The 25,168-nt window shown below is 45.1% G+C and overlaps 1 protein-coding gene across 3 annotated transcripts in view; it reads right to left on the bottom strand.

Annotated features, from left to right (window-relative positions):
* Positions 1-1,693: 1,693 nt before the first annotated feature.
* Positions 1,694-25,168, bottom strand: part of LOC106574626 (pyruvate kinase PKM) — a 35,475-nt gene continuing 12,000 nt past the window's right edge. For 2 of the 3 annotated variants that reach the window (XM_045718851.1, XM_045718850.1), the window contains exons 2-12: positions 16,891-17,055; positions 14,254-14,345; positions 13,991-14,122; positions 12,928-13,114; positions 12,105-12,378; positions 6,512-6,662; positions 5,862-6,014; positions 5,240-5,406; positions 5,061-5,127; positions 4,163-4,277; positions 1,694-2,099 (exon numbers count right to left, since the gene is read on the bottom strand). In XM_045718851.1, the coding sequence (XP_045574807.1) occupies positions 1,993-2,099; positions 4,163-4,277; positions 5,061-5,127; positions 5,240-5,406; positions 5,862-6,014; positions 6,512-6,662; positions 12,105-12,378; positions 12,928-13,114; positions 13,991-14,122; positions 14,254-14,345; positions 16,891-17,029 (1,584 nt within the window). In that variant the 5' untranslated portion in view covers positions 17,030-17,055 and the 3' untranslated portion in view covers positions 1,694-1,992. The remainder of the gene's footprint in view (positions 2,100-4,162; positions 4,278-5,060; positions 5,128-5,239; positions 5,407-5,861; positions 6,015-6,511; positions 6,663-12,104; positions 12,379-12,927; positions 13,115-13,990; positions 14,123-14,253; positions 14,346-16,890; positions 17,056-25,168) is intronic. The other variant, XM_045718852.1, reaches the window with a different exon arrangement.

Genomic DNA, 25,168 nt, shown 5'->3' with positions numbered 1-25,168 from the left:
GAGTCACCTACTCCAGAGAGAACAACAAAAGAGTCACCTACTCCAGAGAGAACAACAAAAGAGTCACCTACTCCAGAGAGAACAACAAAAGAGTCACCTACTCCAGAGAGAACAACCAAAGAGTCACCTACTCCAGAGAGAACAACCAAAGAGTCACCTACTCCAGAGAGAACGACAAAAGAGTCACCTACTCCAGAGAGAACAACCAAAGAGTCACCTACTCCAGAGAGAACAACAAAAGAGTCACCTACTCCAGAGAGAACAACAAAAGAGTCACCTACTCCAGAGAGAACGACAAAAGAGTCACCTACTCCAGAGAGAACAACCAAAGAGTCACCTACTCCAGAGAGAACAACCAAAGAGTCACCTACTCCAGAGAGAACGACAAAAGAGTCACCTACTCCAGAGAGAACAACAAAAGAGTCACCTACTCCAGAGAGAACAACCAAAGAGTCACCTACTCCAGAGAGAACAACAAAAGAGTCACCTACTCCAGAGAGAACAACAAAAGAGTCACCTACTCCAGAGAGAACAACAAAAGAGTCACCTACTCCAGAGAGAACAACAAAAGAGTCACCTACTCCAGAGAGAACAACAAAAGAGTCACCTACTCCAGAGAGAACAACAAAAGAGTCACCTACTCCAGAGAGAACAACCAAAGAGTCACCTACTCCAGAGAGAACAACAAAAGAGTCACCTACTCCAGAGAGAACAACAAAAGAGTCACCTACTCCAGAGAGAACAACAAAAGAGTCACCTACTCCAGAGAGAACAACAAAAGAGTCACCTACTCCAGAGAGAACAACAAAAGAGTCACCTACTCCAGAGAGAACAACAAAAGAGTCACCTACTCCAGAGAGAACAACAAAAGAGTCACCTACTCCAGAGAGAACAACAAAAGAGTCACCTACTCCAGAGAGAACAACAAAAGAGTCACCTACTCCAGAGAGAACAACAAAAGAGTCACCTACTCCAGAGAGAACAACAAAAGAGTCACCCAGTCTACCAGTGAGCCATCTAACTCCCATCCCCTCACTCAGTCCACCACCTCAGCCAGCCTCACCACAACTGGTGAGAATGACCTCCAGAGGTGGAGAGGTAAAACTACCACTGAGGTTCAGAGACACTTGAGAAAAAAGCAAGAGGTATAGGAACAGCAACTGTTTCAAGGCAGAATGATCCTTATGTTGCTGTGGGCAAATGGCTGTCCACCCCCATGTCCTAGATGACACAGTTATGTGTATTGTCGATGTTAAAGAAACAGAAAACGTATGTTTCTATGTTACTAAAAATATATGTTATTGTTTGCAACGCCAGCATGGTGTGTGCAACGCCAGGGTTGTGGGTTCGATTCCCACGGGGGGCCAGTACAAAAAAATAAAAAAAAAAAAATATATATTTTTTTTTTAATTCAAATGCATGAAATGTATGCATTCACTACTGTAAGTCGCTCTGGATAAGAGTGTGGATGTATAGTCTGGATTTCTCTCAGAAAAGGGGAGATGTAGTGATGTCTGATAGTTATCTCCATAATTGATTGGTTATGCGTGTCATCATCATAACCGGATATAACTAACCTAGCAATGAGGACTAGCAGATAGTAGCTCGTTAGACTGCATGTTAATTGTCTGATAATTCACTGCCTGACCTCCATAATGACAGAGAGAGAGAGAAAGGCAGTCGTCACACCATGTTATGATGAGGTTATGCTCCAAGCTTTATTTGGAGAGAGGCAGTGCTTCCAAGACAGAAATTAATAAACACACAAAAACATTAAGACAAGATTAAAATCAATATTGACTTTTCATTGTAATCTCTAAACTGTTGTTTTGTTTATGTACTTCATCTCCACATAAGGGAAATGTATTAATTCTAGTTCTATGCTATCTATGTAGTTAGCGTTCCAGTTAGTGTGTCTGTTAGGCTATGTGCCACTTAGGATTGGTGGGCCTGTCTGTCAGTCAGTGGTAGTATCCAATAGGAGCAGAGTGTTTAGGGCACGTGGACTGCCCTCATGATGTTAGTGTGACCAGAACCAGGGATCCAGCCGGTCACCACGATCACCATGTCACCTGTCTTGAAGAAGCCCCTGGCCTTTCCTACACACAGTGAGGGAGGGTGGAAGGGGGAGGCAGACACAGTGAGGGAGGGTGGAAGGGGGAGGCAGACACAGTGAGGGAGGGTGGAAGGGGGAGGCAGACACAGTGAGGGAGGGTGGAAGGGGGAGGCAGACACAGTGAGGGTGAGTGGAAGGGGGAGGCAGACACAGTGAGGGAGGGTGGAAGGGGGAGGCAGACACAGTGAGGGAGGGTGGAAGGGGGAGGCAGACACAGTGAGGGAGGGTGGAAGGGGAGGCAGACACAGTGAGGGAGGGTGGAAGGGGGAGGCAGTCACAGTTAGGGGAGGGTGGAAGGGGGAGGCAGACACAGTGAGGGAGGGTGGAAGGGGGAGGCAGACACAGTGAGGGAGGGTGGAAGGGGGAGGCAGACACAGTGAGGGAGGGTGGAAGGGGAGGCAGACACAGTTAGGGAGGGTGGAAGGGGGAGGCAGACACAGTGAGGGAGGGTGGAAGGGGGAGGCAGACACAGTGAGGGAGGGTGGAAGGGGGAGGCAGTCACAGTTAGGGAGGGTGGAAGGGGGAGGCAGACACAGTGAGGGGAGGGTGGAAGGGGGAGGCAGACACAGTGAGGGAGGGTGGAAGGGGGAGACAGACACAGTGAGGGTGAGTGGAAGGGGGAGGCAGTCACAGTGAGGGAGGGTGGAAGGGGGAGGCAGTCACAGTGAGGGGAGTGTGGAAGGGGGAGACAGACACAGTGAGGGAGGGTGGAAGAGGGAGGCAGACACAGTGAGGGGAGGGTGGAAGGGGGAGGCAGACACAGTGAGGGAGGGTGGAAGGGGGAGGCAGTCACAGTGAGGGAGGGTGGAAGGGGAGGCAGACACAGTGAGGGAGGGTGGAAGGGGGAGGCAGTCACAGTGAGGGAGGGTGGAAGAGGGAGGCAGTCACAGTGAGGGAGGGTGGAAGGGGGAGACAGTCACAGTGAGGGGAGGGTGGAAGGGGGAGGCAGACACAGTGAGGGAGGGTGGAAGGGGGAGGCAGTCACAGTGAGGGAGGGTGGAAGGGGGAGGCAGACACAGTGAGGGAGGGTGGAAGGGGGAGGCAGTCACAGTGAGGGAGGGTGGAAGGGGGAGGCAGACACAGTGAGGGAGGGTGGAAGGGGGAGGCAGACATAGTGAGGGAGGGTGGAAGGGGGAGGCAGACACAGTGAGGGAGGGTGGAAGGGGGAGGCAGACATAGTGAGGGAGGGTGGAAGGGGAGGCAGTCACAGTTAGGGAGGGTGGAAGGGGGAGGCAGACACAGTGATGGAGGGTGGAAGGGGAGGCAGTCACAGTGAGGGAGGGTGGAAGGGGGAGGCAGACACAGTGAGGGAGGGTGGAAGGGGAGGCAGACACAGTGAGGGGAGGGTGGAAGGGGGAGGCAGACACAGTGAGGGAGGGTAGAAGAGGGAGGCAGACACAGTGAGGGAGGGTGGAAGGGGGAGGCAGTCACAGTTAGGGAGGGTGGAAGGGGGAGGCAGACACAGTGAGGGAGGGTGGAAGGGGGAGGCAGACACAGTGAGGGAGGGTGGAAGGGGGAGGCAGACATAGTGAGGGAGGGTGGAAGGGGGAGGCAGTCACAGTGAGGGAGGGTGGAAGGTGGAGGCAGACAGTGAGGGAGGGTGGAAGGGGGAGGCAGACAGTGAGGGAGAGTGGAAGGGGGAGGCCGACAGTGAGGGAGAGTGGAAGGGGGAGGCAGACAGTGGGGGAGGGTGGAAGGGGGAGGCAGACACAGTGAGATAGTGAAAAGAGACATGAATAACATCCATATGACACTAAACCTACGTTCTCTCTTTCCCACTTTCTCCCCATCTTTCCCACTTTCTCCCCATCTTTCCCACTTTCTCCACATCTTTCCCACTTTCTCCCCATCTTTCCCACTTTCTCCCCATCTTTCCCACTTTCTCCACATCTTTCCCACTTTCTCCCCATCTTTCCCACTTTCTCCACATCTTTCCCACTTTCTCCCCATCTTTCCCACTTTCTCCACATCTTTCCCACTTTCTCCCCATCTTTCCCACTCTTTTTCTCTCTCTCTCACACACACACCCCTTCAACACACACAGACCTATGTTCATGCCGAAGTTGACTCTGTTGTCTACATCGTCGGCCCAGACGGGGGCAGGAAGGGGGTGGAACAGCACTGGGAACACACCCCTCAGCAGCTGGGCCTGACGGGCCACCTGGAGACAGAACACACACCGCATCAGTCCACCCAAACTAACAGCCTTTACCTTTACCCTGAGGGAGGCAGGTAACAGCCTTTACCTTTACCCTGAGGGAGGCAGGTAACAGCCTTTACCTTTACCCTGAGGGAGGCAGGTAACAGCCTTTACCTTTACCCTGAGGGAGGCAGGTAACAGCCTTTACCTTTACCCTGAGGGAGGCAGGTAACAGCCTTTACCTTTACCCTGAGGGAGGCAGGTAACAGCCTTTACCTTTACCCTGAGGGAGGCAGGTAACAGCCTTTACCTTTACCCTGAGGGAGGCAGGTAACAGCCTTTACCTTTACCCTGAGGGAGGCAGGTAACAGCCTTTACCTTTACCCTGAGGGAGGCAGGTAACAGCCTTTACCTTTACCCTGAGGGAGGCAGGTAACAGCCTTTACCTTTACCCTGAGGGAGGCAGGTAACAGCCTTTACCTTTACCCTGAGGGAGGCAGGTAACAGCCTTTACCTTTACCCTGAGGGAGGCAGGTAACAGCCTTTACCTTTACCCTGAGGGAGGCAGGTAACAGCCTTTACCTTTACCCTGAGGGAGGCAGGTAACAACCTTTACCTTTACCCTGAGGGAGGCAGGTAACAGCCTTTACCTTTACCCTGAGGGAGGCAGGTAACAGCCTTTACCTTTACCCTGAGGGAGGCAGGTAACAGCCCCACTCTACAGGCTACAACCACATATCAAACAACAATCCTAAACCTAACCTTAGGGGTTGGGACTCGTAGAGGGCCAGTATTCTATCTCACCTGAGGACTTCGTGTTACCGCGACGATGGGACAGCGTGGGCGATACCGGGACAGGAGCTGGGCTGACCTGGGAGAGAGAGAGGTTTAGAACGAGCAGAAAGGGAGAGGGTTGGAGTCAGTGAGCATGTGTGTGTTTGCATGTACAGTATGTGTGTATGTGTGTGTGTATAACAGCATACCTGCCAGTAGTAGTGAGTACTATGACAGCTCCAGCACAGCATTTGAAGGAGGATTCTACAGCCCCTATAGCAGTGACCTCAGTAGGGTCATTGGACAGAGGGGTCAGACGACGAAGCTCTTCAAACAACTGCTGTTGGAAGATGGCCGCCTCCGCCTCCCTGCAGATCTGTAGGTGTGTGTGGTGTGGTGTGACAAAGAGGAAGGGGAAATGGTTAAAGGGATAGGTCACCGCAAAATCTAAATTTGTCAGACATTTTGATTCCTTGAAAGTGTCCTACAGCCCAACTCTCCAATTTTGACAGGCAGCAGGTAGCCTAGCGGTTAGAGCGTTGGGCCAGTAACCAAAAGGTCGCTAGTTTGAATACCCAAGCCGACAAAGTGAAAAATATGTCGACGTGCCCGGGGTAAACCACCCTAATTGCTCCAGGGTCACCGTTGATAATGGCTGGCCGTGACCTCACTCTCTGAGGGTGTCTCAGTGGGAGTTGGGATATATCGAAAAACACATTTCCAATTTACACATCTATAATACACACTTGTACACGTGTGAAATAGGACAAATATAAGCACCCACCAAATGATTATTTAATAGAATGGACTTTCTACTCTCCACACACTGACCGAGTGCATCATGGTCACAGACTCGACAGGGAACAGTCCTTTAGCCGTCTCCCCAGAGAGCATCACACAGTCGGCTCCATCCAACACTGCGTTAGCTACGTCACTGCCCTCCGCACGCGTAGGCCTGGGGTGGGCTACCATGCTCTCCAACATCTACCACACACACACATCAGCACACAAGGGATGTGGTTGGGCAACATGAGAGAAGACACTGAGAATAGAATGGGTAGAGTGATGGGGAGGGATGGTTATTGATATTCGTGAGACTCCACACAGAGTCTAGCCATATGAGTCAATATGAAGGAGACAGAGAGAACATGAGACTGAGGAGTGTTTGTGTCGGGTCTATGTGTGTGTGTCTGTGAGAGACAGTATCTATGTTATCATCATTATATTTTGTGTCCTATTGCTAATATCCTATGTAACACATCCCAACTGCGTGTGTATGTTGTTTGGCCCCGCCCTGATCTTCATGCCCTGAAGTATTTATGTGTGTGTGTGTGTCTGCATGTGTATGTGTGCATTTTGACCTTTTATAGAAAACCTGCTATAATGCTGTCACTCTGAGTCAAAAGCTGTACCATACAACACACTCAACATGGCTCCAGGAGTGTGTGAGTAGGTGTGTGTGTGTGTGTGTGTCCTCTGACCTGTGTAGCACAGATAACAGGCTTGCCAGCGGAGTTGCAACGTCCGATCATCATCTTCTGAGCGATGAAGACTTTCTCTGCAGGGATCTCTATGCCCAGGTCGCCCCTGGCAACCATCACCCCATCACTCTCCGCCAGGATCTCCAAGAAACTGAGAGAGAGAGAGCGAGAGAGAGAGAGGGAGAGAGGGAGGGAGAGAGAGAGAGAGAGAGAGGGAGAGAGAGAGGGAGAGACCGAGAGGGAGAGAGGGAGGGAGGGAGAGAGAGGGAGAGGGAGAGAGAGAGAGAGAGGGGAGGAGAGAGAGAGAGAGGGGAGGGAGGAGAGAGAGGGAGGAGAGAGATGGAGGGGGAGGGTAGAGGGAGGGAGGGAGGGAGGGAGGGAGGGAGGGAGGGAGGGAGGGAGGGAGGGAGGGAGGGAGGGAGGGAGGGAGGGAGATGGAGGGGGCGGGTAGGAGGAGGAAGGAGAGAAGTAGACATGACTTATGATGACATATTCATAGACAGACAGCCATATGGGTATATCCAGATCCTATATAGTTCTGACACATCCTCATCCATCACTCTGCTGTCAGCTGTCAGTGTGATTATAGATCTATAACATCCAGACGTGGTTATCAGTGACGTGGTTATCCATCACTTCGCTGTCAGTGGGAATGTGTCTGTTATGATCGCAGAGATACAATATAATGTTATAATACATAAAACATACACTGCCTTACCAAAAGTATGTGGACACCTGCTTGACAAACATCTCATTCCAAAATCATGGGCATTAATATGGAGTTGGTCCCCCCTTTGATGCTACAACTGTCTCCGCTCTTCTGGGAATGCTTTCCACTAGATGTTGTAACATTGCTGCGGGTGCTTGTTTCCATTTAGCCACAAAAGCATTAGTGAGGTCGGGCACTGATGTTGGGCTATTAGGTCTGGCTCGCAATCAGCATTCCAATTCATCCAAAAGGTGTTCAATGGGGGTCTGTATGGACCTCGCTTTGTGCACGGGGGCATTGTCATGCTGAAACAGGAAAGGGCCTTCCCCAAACTGTTGCCACAAAATTGGAAGCACAGAATCGTCTAGAATGTCATAGTATGCTGAAGCATTACGATTTCCCTTCACTGGAACTAAGGGGCCTAGCCCGAACCATGAAAAACAGCCCCAGATCATTATTCCTCCACCACCGAACTTTACAGTTGGCACTATGCATTCTGGCAAGTAGCGTTCTCCTGGCAGCCGCCAAACCCAGATTCATCCGTCAGACTGCTAGATAATGAAGCGTGATTCATCACTCCAGAGAACGCGTTTCCACTTCTCCAGAGTCCAATGGCGGCGAGCTTTACACCACTCCAGCTGAAGCTTGGCATGGCGCATGGTGATCTTAGGCTTGTGTGCTGCTGCTTGGCCATAGAAACGCATTTCATCAAGCTCCCGACGAACAGTTCTTGTGCTGACGTTGCATCCAGAGGCAGTTTGGAACTTGGTAGTGAGTGTTGTAACTGAGGACAGACGATGTTTACGCTCTATGCACTTCAGCACTCGGCGGTCCCGTTCTGTGAGCTTGTGTGGCCTACCACTTCGCGGTTAAACCGTTGTTGCTCCTAGACGCTTCCACTTCACAATACAGCAGCGCTAGTGGGGCAGAAATTTTACAAACTGCCTTATTGGAAAGGTGGTATCCTATGACGGTGCCACGTTGAAATTCACTGAGCTCTTCAGTAAGGCAATCCTACTGCCAATGTTTGTCTATGGAGATTGCATGGCTGTGTGTTCAATTTTATACATCAGTCAGCAACGGGTGTGACTGAAATAGCCAAATCCACTCATTTGAAGGGGTGTCCACATACTTTTGTATATACACTACCAGTCAAAAGTTTGGACACACCTACTCATTCAAGGGTTTTTATTTATTTTTTACTATTTTCTACATTGTAGAATAATAGTGAAGACATCAAAACTATGAAATAACATATGGAATCATGTAGTAACCAAAAAGTGTAAAACAAATCAAAATAGATTTTAGATTTTAGATTCTACAAAGTAGCCACCCTTTGCCTTGATGACAGCTTTGCACACTCTTGGCATTCTCTCAACCAGCTTCAGGAGGTAGTCACCTGGAATGCATTGGGTGAGGTTGGGTGATTGTGGAGGCCAGGTCATCTGATGCAGCACTCCATAAATCTCCTTCAATGTCAAATAGCCCTTACACAGCCTGGAGGTGTGTTGGGTCATTGTCCCACTAAGCGCAAACCAGATGGGATGGCGTAACGCTGTGGAATGCTGTGGTAGCCATGCTGGTTAAGTGTGCCTCGAATTCTAAATAAATTACTGACAGTGTCACTAGCAAAGCACCCCCACACCATCACACTTCCTCCTCCATGCTTCACGGTGGAAACCACACATGCGGAGATAATACGTTCACCTACTCTGTGTCTCACAAAGACATGGCGGTTGGAAACAAACATTTCCACCGGTCTAATGTCCATTGCTCGTGTCTCTTGGTCCAAGCAAGTCTCTTCGTGGTGTCCTTTAGTAGTGTCCTTTAGTCCTTTTCTTTGCAGCAATTCGACCATGAAGGCCTGATTCATTCAGTCTCCTCTGAACAGTTGATGTTGAGATGTGTCTATTACTTGAATTCTGTGAAGCATTTATTTGGGCTGCAATTTCTGAGGCTGGTAACTCTAATGAACTTATCCTCTACAGCAGAGGTAACTCTGGGTCTTCCTTTCCTGTGGTGGTCCTCATGAGAGCCAGTTTCATCATAGCGCTTTATGGTTTTTGCGACTGCACTTGAAGAATCTTTCAAAGTTCTTGACATTTTCTGGATTGACTGACCTCCATCTCTTAAAGTAATGATGGACTGTCATTTCTCTTTGCTTATTTGAGCTGCCCTACCATGATATGGACTTGGTCTTTTACTAAATAGGGCTATCTTCTGTATACCACCCCTACCGTGTTACAACACAACTGATTGGCTCAAACGCATTAAGAAGGAAAGAAATTCCACAAATGTACTTTTAACAAGGCACACCTATTAATTGAAATGCATTCCAGGTGACTACCTCCTGAAGCTGGTTGAGAGAATGCCAAGAGTGTGCAAAGCTGTCATCAAGGTACTTTGAAGAATCTAAAATCTAAAATATATTTTGATTTGTTTAACACTTTTCTGGCTACTACACGATTCCATATGTGTTATTTCATAGTTGTCACACCCTGATCTGTTTCACCTGTTTTTGTGCTTGTCTCCACCCCACTCCAGGTGTCGCCCATCTTCTCCATTATCCCCAGTGTACTTATACCTTGTGTTCTCTGTTTGTCTGTTGCCAGTTCGCCTTGATCATTGTTGAATAATAGTGACAACATCAAAAACTATGTAGAAAATAGTAAAAATAAAGAAAAACCCTGGAATGAGTAGGTGTGTCCAAACTTTTGACTGGTACTGTATACTGCAGTGTAACTACAATACAAAATGTATAATACCACAATAAAACAATATTACAATGTACGTGTGTGTAGAGTGAGTGTGTTAGCATGCCTGTGCGTATGCGTTTGTGAGTGCCTGTGTGTGTGTGTGTGTGTGTGTGTCTCTTCACAGTCCGCGTTGTTCCATAAGGTATCTGATTTTACTGCTTCCTTGAGTTATTTGATGTGGAATAGTTCCATGTAGCCATGGCTCTATGTAGTACTATGCATTTCCCAGAGTCTTTTCTGAACTTGGGGACTGTGAAGAGACCCCTGGTGGCAATGGCATGCCTTGTGGGGTATGCATGGGTGTCTGAGCAGTGTGCATGTCATTTGAACCGACAGCTCCGTGCCTTCAACACGTCAATATCTCTCACAAAGACAAGCAGTGATGCAGTCAATCGCTCCTCTACTTTGAGCCAGGAGAGATTGACCTGCATGTTATTGAAGTTAGCACTGTGTGTACATTTAAGGGCCAGCCATGCTGCTCTGTTCTGGGCCAACTGTAATTTGCCTATGTCCCTCTTTGTGGCACTTGGCCGTACAGTATGACTGAGCAGTAGTCCTGGTGCTATAAAACCAGAGCCTGTAGGACTTGTTTTGTTGATAGCGATGTCAAGAAAGCAGAGTCCTATCATGCAGCCTCAGAATGTATTTCAAATCTAAACATATAGCCCAACAGTTGTATTACAACTAAAGTTGCACAAATAACTCTAAATTAAGCATATAGGAGGACCAGTTTCTTTGTTAACCGTTCAACACAGAATAGCCACAATTGTTTGTAGAAAATATCCGTTCTATTTTATTGAGCTATGTTCAATTGTATTCTTCATAATGCCACAGAATTCTAAGCAAATCTTGTCTGCTAAATGAACTAGTGTAGCCCACAGCCATATGGCATAGCCAGATCAGGACCTAACATAAGGACAACTCAGAGTATGCTACTCTGTTCTTCTTAAATAGACTACATTTTCTTCATATCATGATTCTTTAGACCTGTCTAAAATAAATCATGGATTTATTGTGAAGGTGTAAGTTATATTACATGGATTTATTAGACTTTTTAAAATGTAGATGTTCCAAAGGTCTTCCTCAGTGGCTTGTAGGCTATGTGGAAGCCAGGAGATGCTAAACGTGTTTATGTTAATAACAGTACAATAGATGCTAAACATGTTTATGTCAATTAAAGGTCAATTACAGTGAGACTGGCAGTTATTTGCTTGACAATCACCAGCTGACAACATTTCATGACCGCCAGAGCCCTAGGTATGCCCGACTACCTGGATTATGTTGGAGAGTCTTCCATTAAAGAACACCCTGTGTTCTGTTAGACAGGTAACTCTAATCCAAAGTATAACAGGGGGTGTAAAGCCATAACACAGATGTTTTTCCAGCAGAACATTATGATCAATAATGTTAAAAGCTGCACTGAAGACTAACAAAACAGCTCCCACAATCTTTTTAGTATCAATTTCTCTCAGCCAATCATTAGTCATTTGTGTGAGTGCCGTGAATGTTGAGTGCCCTTCTCTATAAGCATGCTGAGTCAGTTGATCATTTGTTTACTGTGAAATAGCATAGTATCTGGTCAACAACAACAAACATTTTTAGATCTCCTACTCTGAATACTTCCTCTATTCTAGCTGGTAGAGCATTCAACTTGGGGCGGCAGGTAGCCTAGTGGTTAGAGCGTTGGACTTGTAACCAAAAGGTTGCAAGATCGAATCCCTGAGCTGACAAGGTAAAAATCTGTTCTTCTGCCCCTGAACAAGGCAGTTAAGCCACTGTTCCTAGGCCGTCATTGTAAATAAGAATTTGTTCTTAACTGACTTGCCTAGTTAAATAAAGGGGGGAAATAATTCAGGAATAAGGTTGTCTTACTGTATGTACTGTAGATTATAGAATCTTATTGTTAGAGATACAGAAGGAGTCATGTGGTTCCAAGGCCAACGACAGGCATTGACAGCAGCGTATCCATCTACTGAGGCTGAAGATACGCGCTGTTCATGTGTAAATCTGAGACTGTAAAGCTACTCATTCAATGAAAGTTATTCTATTCATGTTGTTGACTCTGTGTGTGTGTGTGTGTGTGTGTGTGTCTCTTCCTCTCTCTGTCTCCTCCTCCACACACACTCACTTATGTACTCCCTGGCGACTCTCCACCTTGCTGACCACCTTGATGTCCTTTCCGAAGGGCCCCAGGGCCCGTCGGACCTCCCTGACATCTTGGCCACAGCGGATGAAGCTGGCGAACACCATGTCCACCCCCTGGGCCACGCCGAACCTCAGGTCCCCCTCATCACGCTCACTCACAGCGGGCATGTCCACCAGGTCACACCCCGGCAGGTTGACCCCCTTACGGCTGCCCAGAACACCGCCACTCTCTACCAGTGCCTCCACCCAGTCTGGACCTGGAGAGAGGAGAGAGGGAGAGAAGGAAGGGAGGTCATGAGAACAGATCATGAGACAGAAGTAGAGAATGTTTATTTGTTTATAGTTGTTTATGGCTTGTCTATCTCCAGGACTGTGCAGTATGATCATGTACAGTGGTTCTTCCTTTAAAAGTTGCGGCATACTGCAGCACAGCTTGCGGGGTGCCACAGAATTCTATGGCGTGTTATTTAAGTGTCAGCCATTGTTGCCAGAATGATGCAATTTACCACAATCTGCCACCATCTACCACAAACGGTTGCGACGTAAACTCAAAACTTTTAAAGGAAGAACCACTGTATGTGTAACCAACACTGTATCTCCAGTAATGTGTTTAGATGCAGTATGTTTGTGTGCATGTGTGTGTGTGTGTGTGTGTGTGTGTGTGTGTGTGTGTGTGTGTGTGTGTGTGTGTGTGTGTGTGTGTGTGTGTGTGTGTGTGTGTGTGTGTGTGTGTGTGTGTGTGTGTGTGTGAGAGTGTGTGTGTGTGTGTGTGAGAGAATGTATGTGTGTGTTAAATGATGTGTTACCTGTCTCCAGGACTTTTAGTCCGATGAGTCCGTCGTCGATGTAGATCCTTCCTCCTTTCTCCAGGACCTGAGGCAGACTGGGGTAGTCCACCCAGATGACGTTGCCATCCGTCCTGTCCCTGTCCCCCTCCCCTGTCACCACACGCACACTGGCCCCACGCTCCAGCTCCACCTCCTGCTCTGCAGTCTACACACACAGAGACACACAGAATAACACACGCATCTTAACTTCAGTCATTCAGCAGATGCTCTTATCCAGAGTGACTTACAGTTAGTGCATTCATCTTAAGATAGCTAGGTGGGACAACCACACATCACTGTCATATAGTAAGTCAAACTTTTCCTCAATAAAGTAGCTATCAGCAAAGTCAGTGCTAGTAAGAAATGGCATGCAGACGTACACACACACACACACACACACACACACACACACACACACACACACACACACACACACACACACACACACACACACACACACACACACACACACACACACACACACACACACACACACACACATTGCCTTATCTTCCTCACACATAGAACATATAGAATGTAGCAGACATTTCTAAAGGATATTGAACTTTCCATTGGCAGGACTGGTGCTATAACAAACAGATCAGTGCCCAGCAGAGGAGGCTGGTGGGAGGAGCTATAGGAGGACGGGCTCATTGTAATGGCTACAATGGAATAAATGGAGCGCAGTCAAACATGTGGTGTCCATATGCCTGATGTGTTTGATACCGTTCCATTTATTCCATTCCAGCCATTACAATGGGCCCGTCCTATAGCTCCTCCCACCAGCCTCCTCTGGTGCCCAAACACTTGTCCTGTTCTGATGCTGAGAAAGCATCTTTCTCACTACTGTTGATACTGTTGCACAGTCTGTGTCTGTGTCCAGGATAGAACACCCCCAAAACAACCAGCATGGTCAGTCAACACTGGTCACACTCTCCTGGTCTGTTGATCCTCACCCTAAACTGGACTACTGACCAGTCGGGATGTAGGGAATGTAAGCCCATTGGATAGAATGTTAAGTAGTAATGAAATGCTGGTTTACCCCTCGGACCAGGCCTGTGCGTATTTCAGGGCCTTTGGTATCCAAGGCGATGGCTACCGGCCTGTAATATAAAGGGTCAGTGGTTATGGTCTCGACCGCCTCCCGGATGTTCTTGATGGTCTCACCATGGTACTGAAGGAGGGAGACAGGGAGACAGGGAGAGAGAGAGAGAGAGAGAATAGCTGTTACTAAACTGATATGATTGACAGTTGTGTCAGATCAGTGATTACTTGCGAGACAGGTTATGACAGAGACAAACAAACCTCGTGAGAGCCATGAGAGAAGTTGAGTCGAGCAATGTTCATTCCTGCCTTCACCATCTCCTGCAGTTTGGGGATGGAGCGAGACGCAGGCCCTGAGAGAGAGAACAAGAGACAACAGAGACCACGGGTTGTCCAGCAGTTCATTGGTCAATCAATCCACTTTGATACATCATCAATAGTGCAGTCAGTGGGATGCCAATCACCAATACCCAGCCTGCCAGCCAACACTACACCAACCTAGATCTACTGAGCTCCAACCCGTAGCCCATACAGTTCTACCCTAGGTTAACTCTGCGTGGCCATAATGAAAGAATCAGAGGGCCTACCTATACTGTCCCTACATTTAGCAGGCACTCTAATCCAGAGAGACATATAGTAGTGAGTGCATTGATTCTCATACTTTTTTTGTTCATGTTCCCCGTGGGAATCTAAACCACAACCCTGGCATTGCAAGCGCCATGCTCTACCAACTGAGCCACACGGGTCTACCTACACAAGCTACACAAAACAAAAGGTTATTTAACTTACTGATGGTGCAGCTGATTGGTTTTTTAAATTACCGATGGTGCAGCTGATTGGTTATTTAACTTACTGATGGTGCAGCTGATTGGTTTTTTAAATTAGCGATGGTGCAGCTGATTGGTTATTTAACTTACCGATGGTGCAGCTGATTGGTTATTTAACTTACCGATGGTGCAGCTGATTGGTTATTTAACTTACTGATGGTGCAGCTGATTGGTTATTTAAATTACCGATGGTGCAGCTGATTGGTTATTTAAATTACCGATGGTGCAGCTGATTGGTTATTTAACTTACCGATGGTGCAGCTGATTGGTTATTTAACTTACTGATGGTGCAGCTGATTGGTTATTTAACTTACCGATGGTGCAGCTGATTGGTTATTTAACTTCTTTGGGGTAGGGGGCAGTATTTTCACGTCTGGATGAAAAGCATGCCCAGAGTAAACTGCCTGCTACTCAGGCCCAGAAGCTAGGATATGCATATCATTAGTAGATTTGGAGAGAAAACACTCTGAAGTTTCTAAAACTGTTTGAATGATGTCTGTGAGTATAACAGAACTCATATGGCAGGCGAAAACCTGAGAAAAATCCAACCAGGAAGTGGGAAATCTGAGGTTTGTAGTTTTTCAAGTGATTGCCTAACCAATATACAGTGTCTGTGGGGTCATATTGCACTTCCTAAGGCTTCCACTAGATGTCAACAGTCTTCAGAACGTTGTTTCAGGCTTCTGCTGTGAATGGGGAGAGAATAAGAGCTATTGGAATCAGGTGTCTGACAGAATGGCATGAGCTCAGTCATGCGTGCGGCCGTGAGAGCGAGCTGAGTTCCTTTTCATTTCTGAAGACAAAGGAATTGTCTGGTTGGAATATTATTGAAGATTTATGATAAAAACATCCTAAAGATTGATTCTATACATCGTTTGACATGTTTCTACAAACTGTAATGCAACTTTTTTGACTTTTCGTCTGGACTTAGTGCATACGCCTTCTGCATTTGGAATAGTGAACTGAACACGCAAACAAAAAGGAGGTATTTGGACATAAATATGGACTTTATCGAAACAAAACAAACATTTATTGTGGAACTGGGATTCCTGGGAGTGCATTCCGATGAAGATCATCAAAGGTAAGTGAATTTTCTGACTTCTGTTGACTCCACAACATGGCGGGTATCTGTATGGCTTGTTTTGGTGACTGAGCGCTGTACTCAGATTATTGCAAAGTGTGCTTTCGCCATAAAGTTTTTTTGAAATCTGACACAGCGGTTGCATTAAGGAGAAGTTTATCTTTAATTCTATGCATAACAGTTGTATATTTTATAAATGTTTATGATGAGTATTTCTGTAAATTTATGTGCTCATTCACCGGCAGTTTTGGAGGCAAAACATTTCTGAACATTACACGCCAATGTAAAATGGGTTTTTTGGATATAAATATGAACTTTATTGAGCAAAACATACATGTATTGTGTAACATTGAGTCCTGGGAGTGTCATCTGAAGAAGATCATAAAAGGTTAGTGATTAATTTTAGCTGTATTTCTGGTTTTTGTGACGCCTCTCCTTGCTTGGAAAATGGCTGTGTGGTTTGTCTTGTCTAGGTGCTGTCCTAACATAATCTAATGGTATGCTTTCGCCGTAAAGCCTTTTTGAAATCAGAGACGGTGGTTGGATTAATGAGAAGTGTATCTTTAAAATGGTGTATAATACTTGTATGTGTGAGAAATTTGAATTATGAGATTCTTGTTATTTTTGAATTTGGCGCTCTGCTATTTCACTGGCTGTTGGCGAGTGGGACGCTACCCCAGAGAGGTTAACTCACTGATGGTGCAGCTGATTGGTTATTTAACTTACCAATGGTGTAGCTGATTGGTTATTTAACTTACCGATGGCGTAGATAAGGGGTGTTAAACTCATTCCACGGAGGGCTGAGTGTCTGCAGGTTTGTGGTTTTTCCTTTCAATTAAGACCTAGACATCCAGGTGAGGGGAGTTCCTTACTAATTAGTGACCTGAATTCATCCATCAAGTACAAGGGTAGAGTGAAAGCTCGCAGACACTGAGCCCTCCGTGGAATGAGTTTTGACATGTGGTGCAGATGATTAGTTATTTAACTCACCGATGGTGCAGATGATGCTTGTGTTGCGGGCTGTGATTGGCTCCTGGTCGATGTCCAGCAGACACAGGTGTTCCAGGAAGGTGTCGGCCATGCTGGCGTCCAGCTGCTGCTTCTGGATGAAGGAGTCTGGGAGGGGCATGACGTCAGAGTAACGTCTGATACGAGCTAAGAGAGAGAGAGAAATGTCTATGTTATTTTAAAACTTTTGTGAGCGTAATGTTTACTGTTAATTTCTGATGATTTATTTCCCTTTTTGTTTTTTGTCTATTCCACTTACTTTGGTAATGTAAACCTTTTGAATATATATATATATAGAGGAAGAGAGAGAGAGAGAGAGAGAGAGAGAGAGAGAGAGAGAGAGAGAGAGAGATGGCCTCAGACTAACAGAACTAAGGTTTGAGAAGGTTATCATGCAGCATTCTGAACAATGACATTCAAGAGAGGGTGTGTGTGTGTGTGTATGGGGGGGGGGTGACGTCACGTGACATGCAACATACTGTCATACAGGACAGATGCTGTGACTGGCCACTACATGACATTTACAACCTGACATGGAAATCGTATACAGTGACATTCTGGAGACAAGAAGCAATCTGACAAACGGTTCTAATTTGGAGTCTGTTTTAATTGAACACACACATCAGATGCACAGTGTGTCTGGGTGCTGGTGTCTTTACAAACAAACCCTACAGTACAGTAATAGGGGTTCCATTCAATCTGTAGCACAATTTAAAGGTAAAGGTCATTTCCTATTGAGCCGACATATACACAGTTTACTGTGAATGCAATCTCGGTGATGTCTTCACTCTCTAATAGTGAAGACATCAACACTATGAAATAACACATATGGAATCATGTAGTAACCAAAAAAGTGTTAAACAAATCAAAATATATTTTAGATTTTAGATTCTTCAAAGTAGCCACCCTTTGCCTTGATGACAGCTTTGCACACTCTTGGCATTCTCTCAACCAGCTTCACCTGGAATGCTTTTCCAACAGTCTTGAAGGAGTTCCCACATATGCTGAGCACTTGTTGTCTGCTTTTCCTTCACTCTGTGGTCCAACTCATCCCAAACCATCTCAATTGGGTTGAGGTCGGGTGATTGTGGAGGCCAGGTCCTCTGATGCAGCACTCCATCACTCTCCTTCTTGGTCAAATAGCCCTAACACAGCCTGGAGATGTGTTGGGTCATTTCCTGTTGAAAAACAAATGATAGTCCCACTAAGCGCAAACCAGTTGGGATGGCGTATTGCTGCAGAATGCTGAGGTAGCCATGCTGGTTAAGTGTGCCTTGAATTCTAAATAAATCATGACAGTGATTTATCATGGGGGTAACCACACATGAGGAGATCATCTGTTTACCTAGTCTACGTCTCACAAAGACACAGCGGTTGGAACCAAAAATCTCAAATTTGGACTCATCAGACCGAAGGACAGATTTCTACCAGTCTAATGTCCATCGCTCGTGTTTCTTGGCCCAAGCAAGTCTCTTCTTCTTATTGGTGTCCTTTAGTAGTGGTTTATTTGCAGCAATTCGACCATGAAGGCCTGATTCATGCAGTCTCCTCTAAACAGTTGATGTGTCTATTACCTGAACACTGTGAAGCATTTATTTGGGCTGCAATTTCTGAGGCTGGTAACTCTAATGAACATGTCCTCTGCAGCAGAGGTCACTCTGGGTCTTCCTTTCCTGTGGCGGTCCTCATGAGAGCCAGTTTCATCATAGCGCTTGATAGTTTTTGCGACTGCACTTGAAGAAATTTTCAAAGTTTTTGAAATTTTCCGGACTGACTGACCTTCATGTCTTAACATAATGATGGACTGTTGTTTCTCTTTGCTTATTTGAGCTGTTCTTGCCATAATATGGACTTGGTTTTTTACCAAATAGGGCTATCTTCTGTATACCACCCCTACAACACAACTGATTGGCTCAAACGCATTAACCTGTTATGGCTAGGGGGCAGTATTTTCACGGCTGGATAAAAAACATACCCGATTTAATCTGGTTACCACTCCTACCCAGTAACTAGAATATGCATATACTTATTACATATGGATAGAAAACACCCTAAAGTTTCTAAAACTGTTTGAATGGTGTCTGTGAGTATAACAGAACTCAAATGGCAGGTCAAAACCTGAGAGATTCCTTTACAGGAAGTGGCCTGTCTGACCATTTCTTGAACTTCTTTTCCATCTCTATCTTTTACTAAGGATCTCTGCTCTAACGTGACACTTCCTACGTCGTCCATAGGCGCTCAGAGCCCGGGAAAAAACAGAATGTCGTCATCCCAGCCCCAGGCTGAAACACATTATCGCCTTTCTCAAGTGGCCGATCAAGGGACTCTGGGCTTAGGCGCGTGACCCGACCGCCCCCGCCTTTGTGATTTTTTCCTCTGTTTGCCGAAAAGGAGATTCCCCGTCGGAATATTATCGCTTTTCTACGAGAAAAATGGCGTAAAAATTGATTTTAAACAGCGGTTGACATGCTTCGAAGTACGGTAATGGAATATTTAGAATTTTTTTGTCACGAATTGCGCCATGCGCACGACCCTTCTTTACCATTTCGGATAGTGTCTGGAACGCATACGAACAAAACGCCGCTATTCGGATATAACGATGGATTATTTTGGACCAAACCAACATTTGTTATTGAAGTAGCAGTCCTGGGAGTGCATTCTGACGAAGACAACAAAAGGTAATGAAACTTTTATAATAGTAAAGCTGATATTGGTGAGTGCTAAACTTGCCGGGTGTCTAAATAGCTAGCCCGTGATGCCTGGGCTATGTACTTAGAATATTGCAAAATGTGCTTTCACCAAAAAGCTATTTTAAAATCGGACATATCGAGTGCATAGAGGAGGTCTGTATCTATAATTCTTAAAATAATTGTTATGCTTTTTGTGAACGTTTATCGTGAGTAATTTAGTAAAATGTTAGCGAATTCCCCGGAAGTTTGCGGGGGGTATGCTAGTTCTGAACGTCACATGCTAATGTAAAAAGCTGGTTTTTGATATAAATATGAACTTGATTGAACAAAACATGCATGTATTGTATAACATAATGTCCTAGGGTTGTCATCTGATGAAGATCATAAAAGGTTAGTGCTGCATTTAGCTGTCTTCTGGGTTTTTGTGACATTATATGCTAGCTTGAAAAATGGGTGTCTGATTATTTCTGGCTTGGTACTCTGCTGACATAATCTAATGTTTTGCTTTCGTTGTAAAGTCTTTTTGAAATCGGACAGTGTGGTTAGATAAAGGAGAGTCTTATCTTTAAAATGCTGTGAAATAGTCATATGTTTGAAAAATTGAAGTTTTTGTATTTTAGAGGAGTTTGTATTTCGCGCCACGCCCATCATTGGATATTGGAGTAGGTGTTCCGCTAGCGGAACGTCTAGATGTAAGAGGTTAAGAAGGAAAGAAATTCCACAAATTAACTTTTAACAAGGCACACCTGTTAATTGAAATGCATTCCAGGTGACTACCTCATGAAGCTGGTTGAGTGAATGCCAAGAGTGTGCAAAGCTGTCATCAAGGCAAAGGGTGGCTACTTTGAAGAATATCAAATATAATATACATTTTGATTTATTTAACACTTTTTTGGTTACTACATGATTCCATTATGTGTTATTTCATAGCTATGATTTCTTCACTATTATTCTACAATGAATAAAATAGTAATAATAAAGAAAATAAAGAAAAATCTTTGAATGAGTAGGTGTGTCGTCTGTGATCTGAATGCCCCACAGGGAAAAAAAAAAGAAATAATACAAAGTTGGACACGAAAAAATACATTTAACACTCAGTCAGCCTGTACTGCTGCTGTCAACACACAAGACAGGCAGAGAGGAGGAGGAGGAGGAGGAGGAGAGGAGGAGGAGGAGGAGGAGGAGGATGAGGAGAGGAAGGACAGATGTTGGTGGACAAGGTCAACACTTACAGCAGTACTGACAACATGTGAGGATGTGAAAAGAGGAGAGAGGAGGAGGGAAGGAGATGTTAGGATGGAGATGGAGGGGATATGGAGGGATGGATATGGAGGGATGGATATGGAGGGAAGGAGATGGGGTGACAGAGATGGAGGGAGGATAGGGAGGGAAGGAGATGGAGGGATGGAGATGGAGGGATGGATATGGAGGGAAGGAGATGAGGGATGGCTATAGAGGGAAGGAAATGGAGGGATGGAGATGGAGGGAAGGAGATGGATTTATACCAAAACATCGCACAACTGATCATATTTACACCTTACACACCCTGATAGATAAACATGTCCACCAAAATAATACCAAAATATACGCTTGCTTTATCGACTTCCAAAAAGCATTTGATTCTATTTGGCATACAGGACTGTTCTACAAAGTTATTGAAAGTGGGGTAGGGGGTAAAACATATGACATAATTAAATCAATGTATACTGGCAATACGTGCACCATTAAAATTGGTAAGAAAATAACAGAATTCTTTAACCAGAGGCGGGGCCTTCGTCAGGGTTGCAATCTGAGCCCTGCTCTCTTCAATATTTACATTAACGAATTGGCTACTATTCTAGAAAAATCCTCAGCCCCTGGTGTTAGTCTCCACAATTCAGAAGTTAAATGCCTACTCTTCGCAGATGACCTATGCCTGCTGTCACCCACAGCACATGACCTACAGCAGAGCCTGGACCTGCTAGAGCAGTACTGCCAGACCTGGGCCCTGGCAGTAAACCCCAAAAAGACTAAAATAATGATTTTCCAGAGAAGATCCAGATCTCAGGGAATTAGACCAAAGTTCTCAACTGGTACAAAAAATATAGAGTACTGTACACACTACAATTACTTAGGTTTAAAAATAAGCTCAACTGGACACCTTAATGAGGCAGTGAATGATCTGAGAGAGAAAGCACGCAGGGCATTCTACGCCATTAAAAGCAAATTCAAATTGAAATACCTATTAAAATTTGGCTAAAACGAATTGAATATGTCATTGAACCAATTGCACTTTATGGCAGCGAGGTGTGGGGTCCACTTGCAAAACAAGATTTCATCAAATGGGACAAACACCCCATTGAAACCCTACATGCAGAGTTCTGTAAGATTCTCCTACGTGTCCAGAGGAAAACTACAAACAATGCATGCAGGGCAGAATTAGGCCAATATCCACTAATAATAAAAACTCAAAAAAGATCAATTAAGTTTTGGAAACATCTAAAATACAGTGACCCCGTCTCATATCATTACCAAGCCCTGCAATGCCTCTCATATCATTACCAAGCCCTGCAATACCTCTCATATCATTACCAAGTCCTGCAATACCTCTCATATCATTACCAAGCCCTGCAATACCTCTCATATCATTACCAAGCCCTGCAATACCTCTCATATCATTACCAAGCCCTGCAATACCTCTCATATCATTACCAAGCCCTGCAATACCTCTCATATCATTACCAAGCCCTGCAATACCTCTCATATCATTACCAAGCCCTGCAATACCTCTCATATCATTACCAAGCCCTGCAATACCTCTCATATCATTACCAAGCCCTGCAATACCTCTCATATCATTACCAAGCCCTGCAATACCTCTCATATCATTACCAAGACCTGCAATACCTCTCATATCATTACCAAGCCCTGCAATACCTCTCATATCATTACCAAGCCCTGCAATACCTCTCATATCATTACCAAGCCCTGCAATACCTCTCATATCATTACCAAGCCCTGCAATACCTCTCATATCATTACCAAGCCCTGCAATACCTCTCATATTATTACCAAGCCCTGCAATACCTCTCATATCATTACCAAGCCCTGCAATACCTCTCATATCATTACCAAGCCCTCCAATGCTAAGAGCTGAGCAAAGAAAAGAGTCCCCTCATCCAGCTGGTCCTGGTGCTGAGTTCACAAACCTGTTCTACTAACACACTGAAGCCTCAGGATCAGAACATCCAATCAATCAGAATAAACCAAATTACAACACAGTCAAAACAAAACTACATTGCTTATTGGGAAACACAAGCACAAACACAAAGCAAAATGCAGTGCTATCTGGCCCTAAATCGACAGTACACTATGGCTAAATATTTGACCATGGTTACTGATCAAAACCTTAGAAAAACCTTGACAAAGTACAGGCTCAGTGAGCACAGCCTTGCCATTGAGAAGGGTAGACACAGGAAAACCTGGCTCCCTGTAGAGGAAAGGCTGTGCAACCACTGCACAACAGCAGAACCTGAGACGGAGCTGCATTTCCTGACAAAATGTCAAAAATTATAAAACAATTAGAGAGTGTCATTTCCCCAAATTTGAAACCCTTATTCAAGGTTTCAAAGCCCTCTTTGATGAGGATAGGCTACCCGTCCTGTTGGGGGAGGACGCAGAGAGCTGTGGGTTGGCAGCGCACTACATTGCTGCCTGCCATAAGTTGAGGGACAGTGTCTGACAGACCAATAAACCTACACATGAACTCTACTGTATGGCTATTGTTATTGTTGAATGTATGGTTATTCTGACCCTTGGTTATTGTTGTTACTGTTGTCCCGTTGACAATTTTGATTCTCATTTTTATTTATTTTTTATTTTGTAAATATCCAAAATAAGCTTTGGCAATATGTACATTGTTACGTCATGCCAATAAAGTGAATTGAATTGAATTTAATTTAATTTAATTTAATTGAGAGAGAGAGAGAGAGAGAGAGAGAGAGAGAGAGCGAGAGAGCGAGAGGGAGGTGGTCTACCCCTGAGAGAGAGAGAGAGAGAGAGAGAGAGAGAGAGAGAGAGAGAGAGAGAGAGAGAGACCTCAGCTTGTTGAGGTCTGTGATGTGCTAGTCAGTCTGTGTGTATATGTCCTGTGGGATGTCTAGGCACGGTGCTCTCTTTCTTCATCCCCTCTATCACGCTCTCCATCTCTCTCTCCCTCTGTCTCCTTTCTGTGACCCAATTCCGATGCCCTGCTGCACACATTATTATGTGTTCCACAGAGTTCTACCTCTGACACATCTCACACACACACACACACCTCACAAAACAATATTATCACAATACTTAGGTGCCGATATGATATGTATTGTGATTCTCATGATTCTATATGTATTGCGATTAGATACTGCAGTTGTATTGTGATTTGAGGTTCCAAACATATTGCTCACTATGTCTGCTGCAGAGAGACAAGAGAGAGCATCAGAAAATGAATTTTGATCAGTCATGCTGAAAACATGATGGCTCTCTATTTAAAAAGAAAATGGAGAACAAGCGATAGGATGAAAAATACCTGAGTTTTGACTCTGGTACTGTCAACTAGTGCTAGATAACACTGCCTACAGTAGCAAAAATGATTTACTAAACAATACTTGGAGTCAAATATCGATATAATATCTTCCACCACTAATATTGCGATATGTAACTGTATCGATTTTTAGCCCCATCACTAATTCACACACTCACAAACAGAAACAGACTGAAACTGGTTACTGACCAAAATAGACACCTGTTCTGGCTGACTGTAAGGCTGAGACTAGGTCCCAACACTGTGTTGCAATGTACAGATCAGTGCATGCTTTCCATAGAGGAGAGAAGGAGAGATATGGCTGGGTGTGTGGACATGACATACTGACAATAGCTGAAAAAGTGTTCTATGTGTGAGGACAATGTCTAGCCTGTGTGTGTGTGTGTGTGTGTGTGTGTGTGTGTGTGTGTGTGTGTGTGTGTGTGTGTGTGTGTGTGTGTGTGTGTTCCTGGAGAGTCAATGAACCTCAGGTTATGCTGACCAACCACCACTGTGCTCTGGGTCAACTCCTGGCAATGCAAACCTAACTGCCTAATTCTGGTATACAGCCCTCAACATCTAACCACCAAACAACCAACAATAACTATTATAACACAACCAAAATTCATACAATAAAATTCTTAGGATATTACGCTTGATGCTTCCTGAATGATGATAAGCAGACTAGAAACATTCTGCTGAGGACTGTAGAAAACTGGCTTTGCATCAGTGACTTCTATGGAATAAAACGTCGCTGTCTGATCTCCAAAATATCAACTTTTCAGGAAATAAAAAAAAGCCATATTTTTTCCATTAATGAATATGCAATTGTTAAACTACAGAAGCTAATTTAAATAAAAATGTTATATACATTTTCTTGGTCCTGAAATGTTCAGAGTACACTGAGGGGTGTTACCACTTTCAATAAAGGTAAAAACAATAACAAAGCGGCTAAGTTACAAGGTTTTCATCAGGCAGCGACTAAAAAGAGAATAGATGTACAACCACTGTAGAAGATTCTGTTTCA

The sequence above is a fragment of the Salmo salar genome, chromosome ssa05 (genome assembly GCF_905237065.1).
Source record: "Salmo salar chromosome ssa05, Ssal_v3.1, whole genome shotgun sequence".
Taxonomy (NCBI): domain Eukaryota; kingdom Metazoa; phylum Chordata; class Actinopteri; order Salmoniformes; family Salmonidae; genus Salmo; species Salmo salar.
Note: the sequence above shows the minus strand (reverse complement) of the source record. Positions and strands in the feature narration are given on the sequence as shown.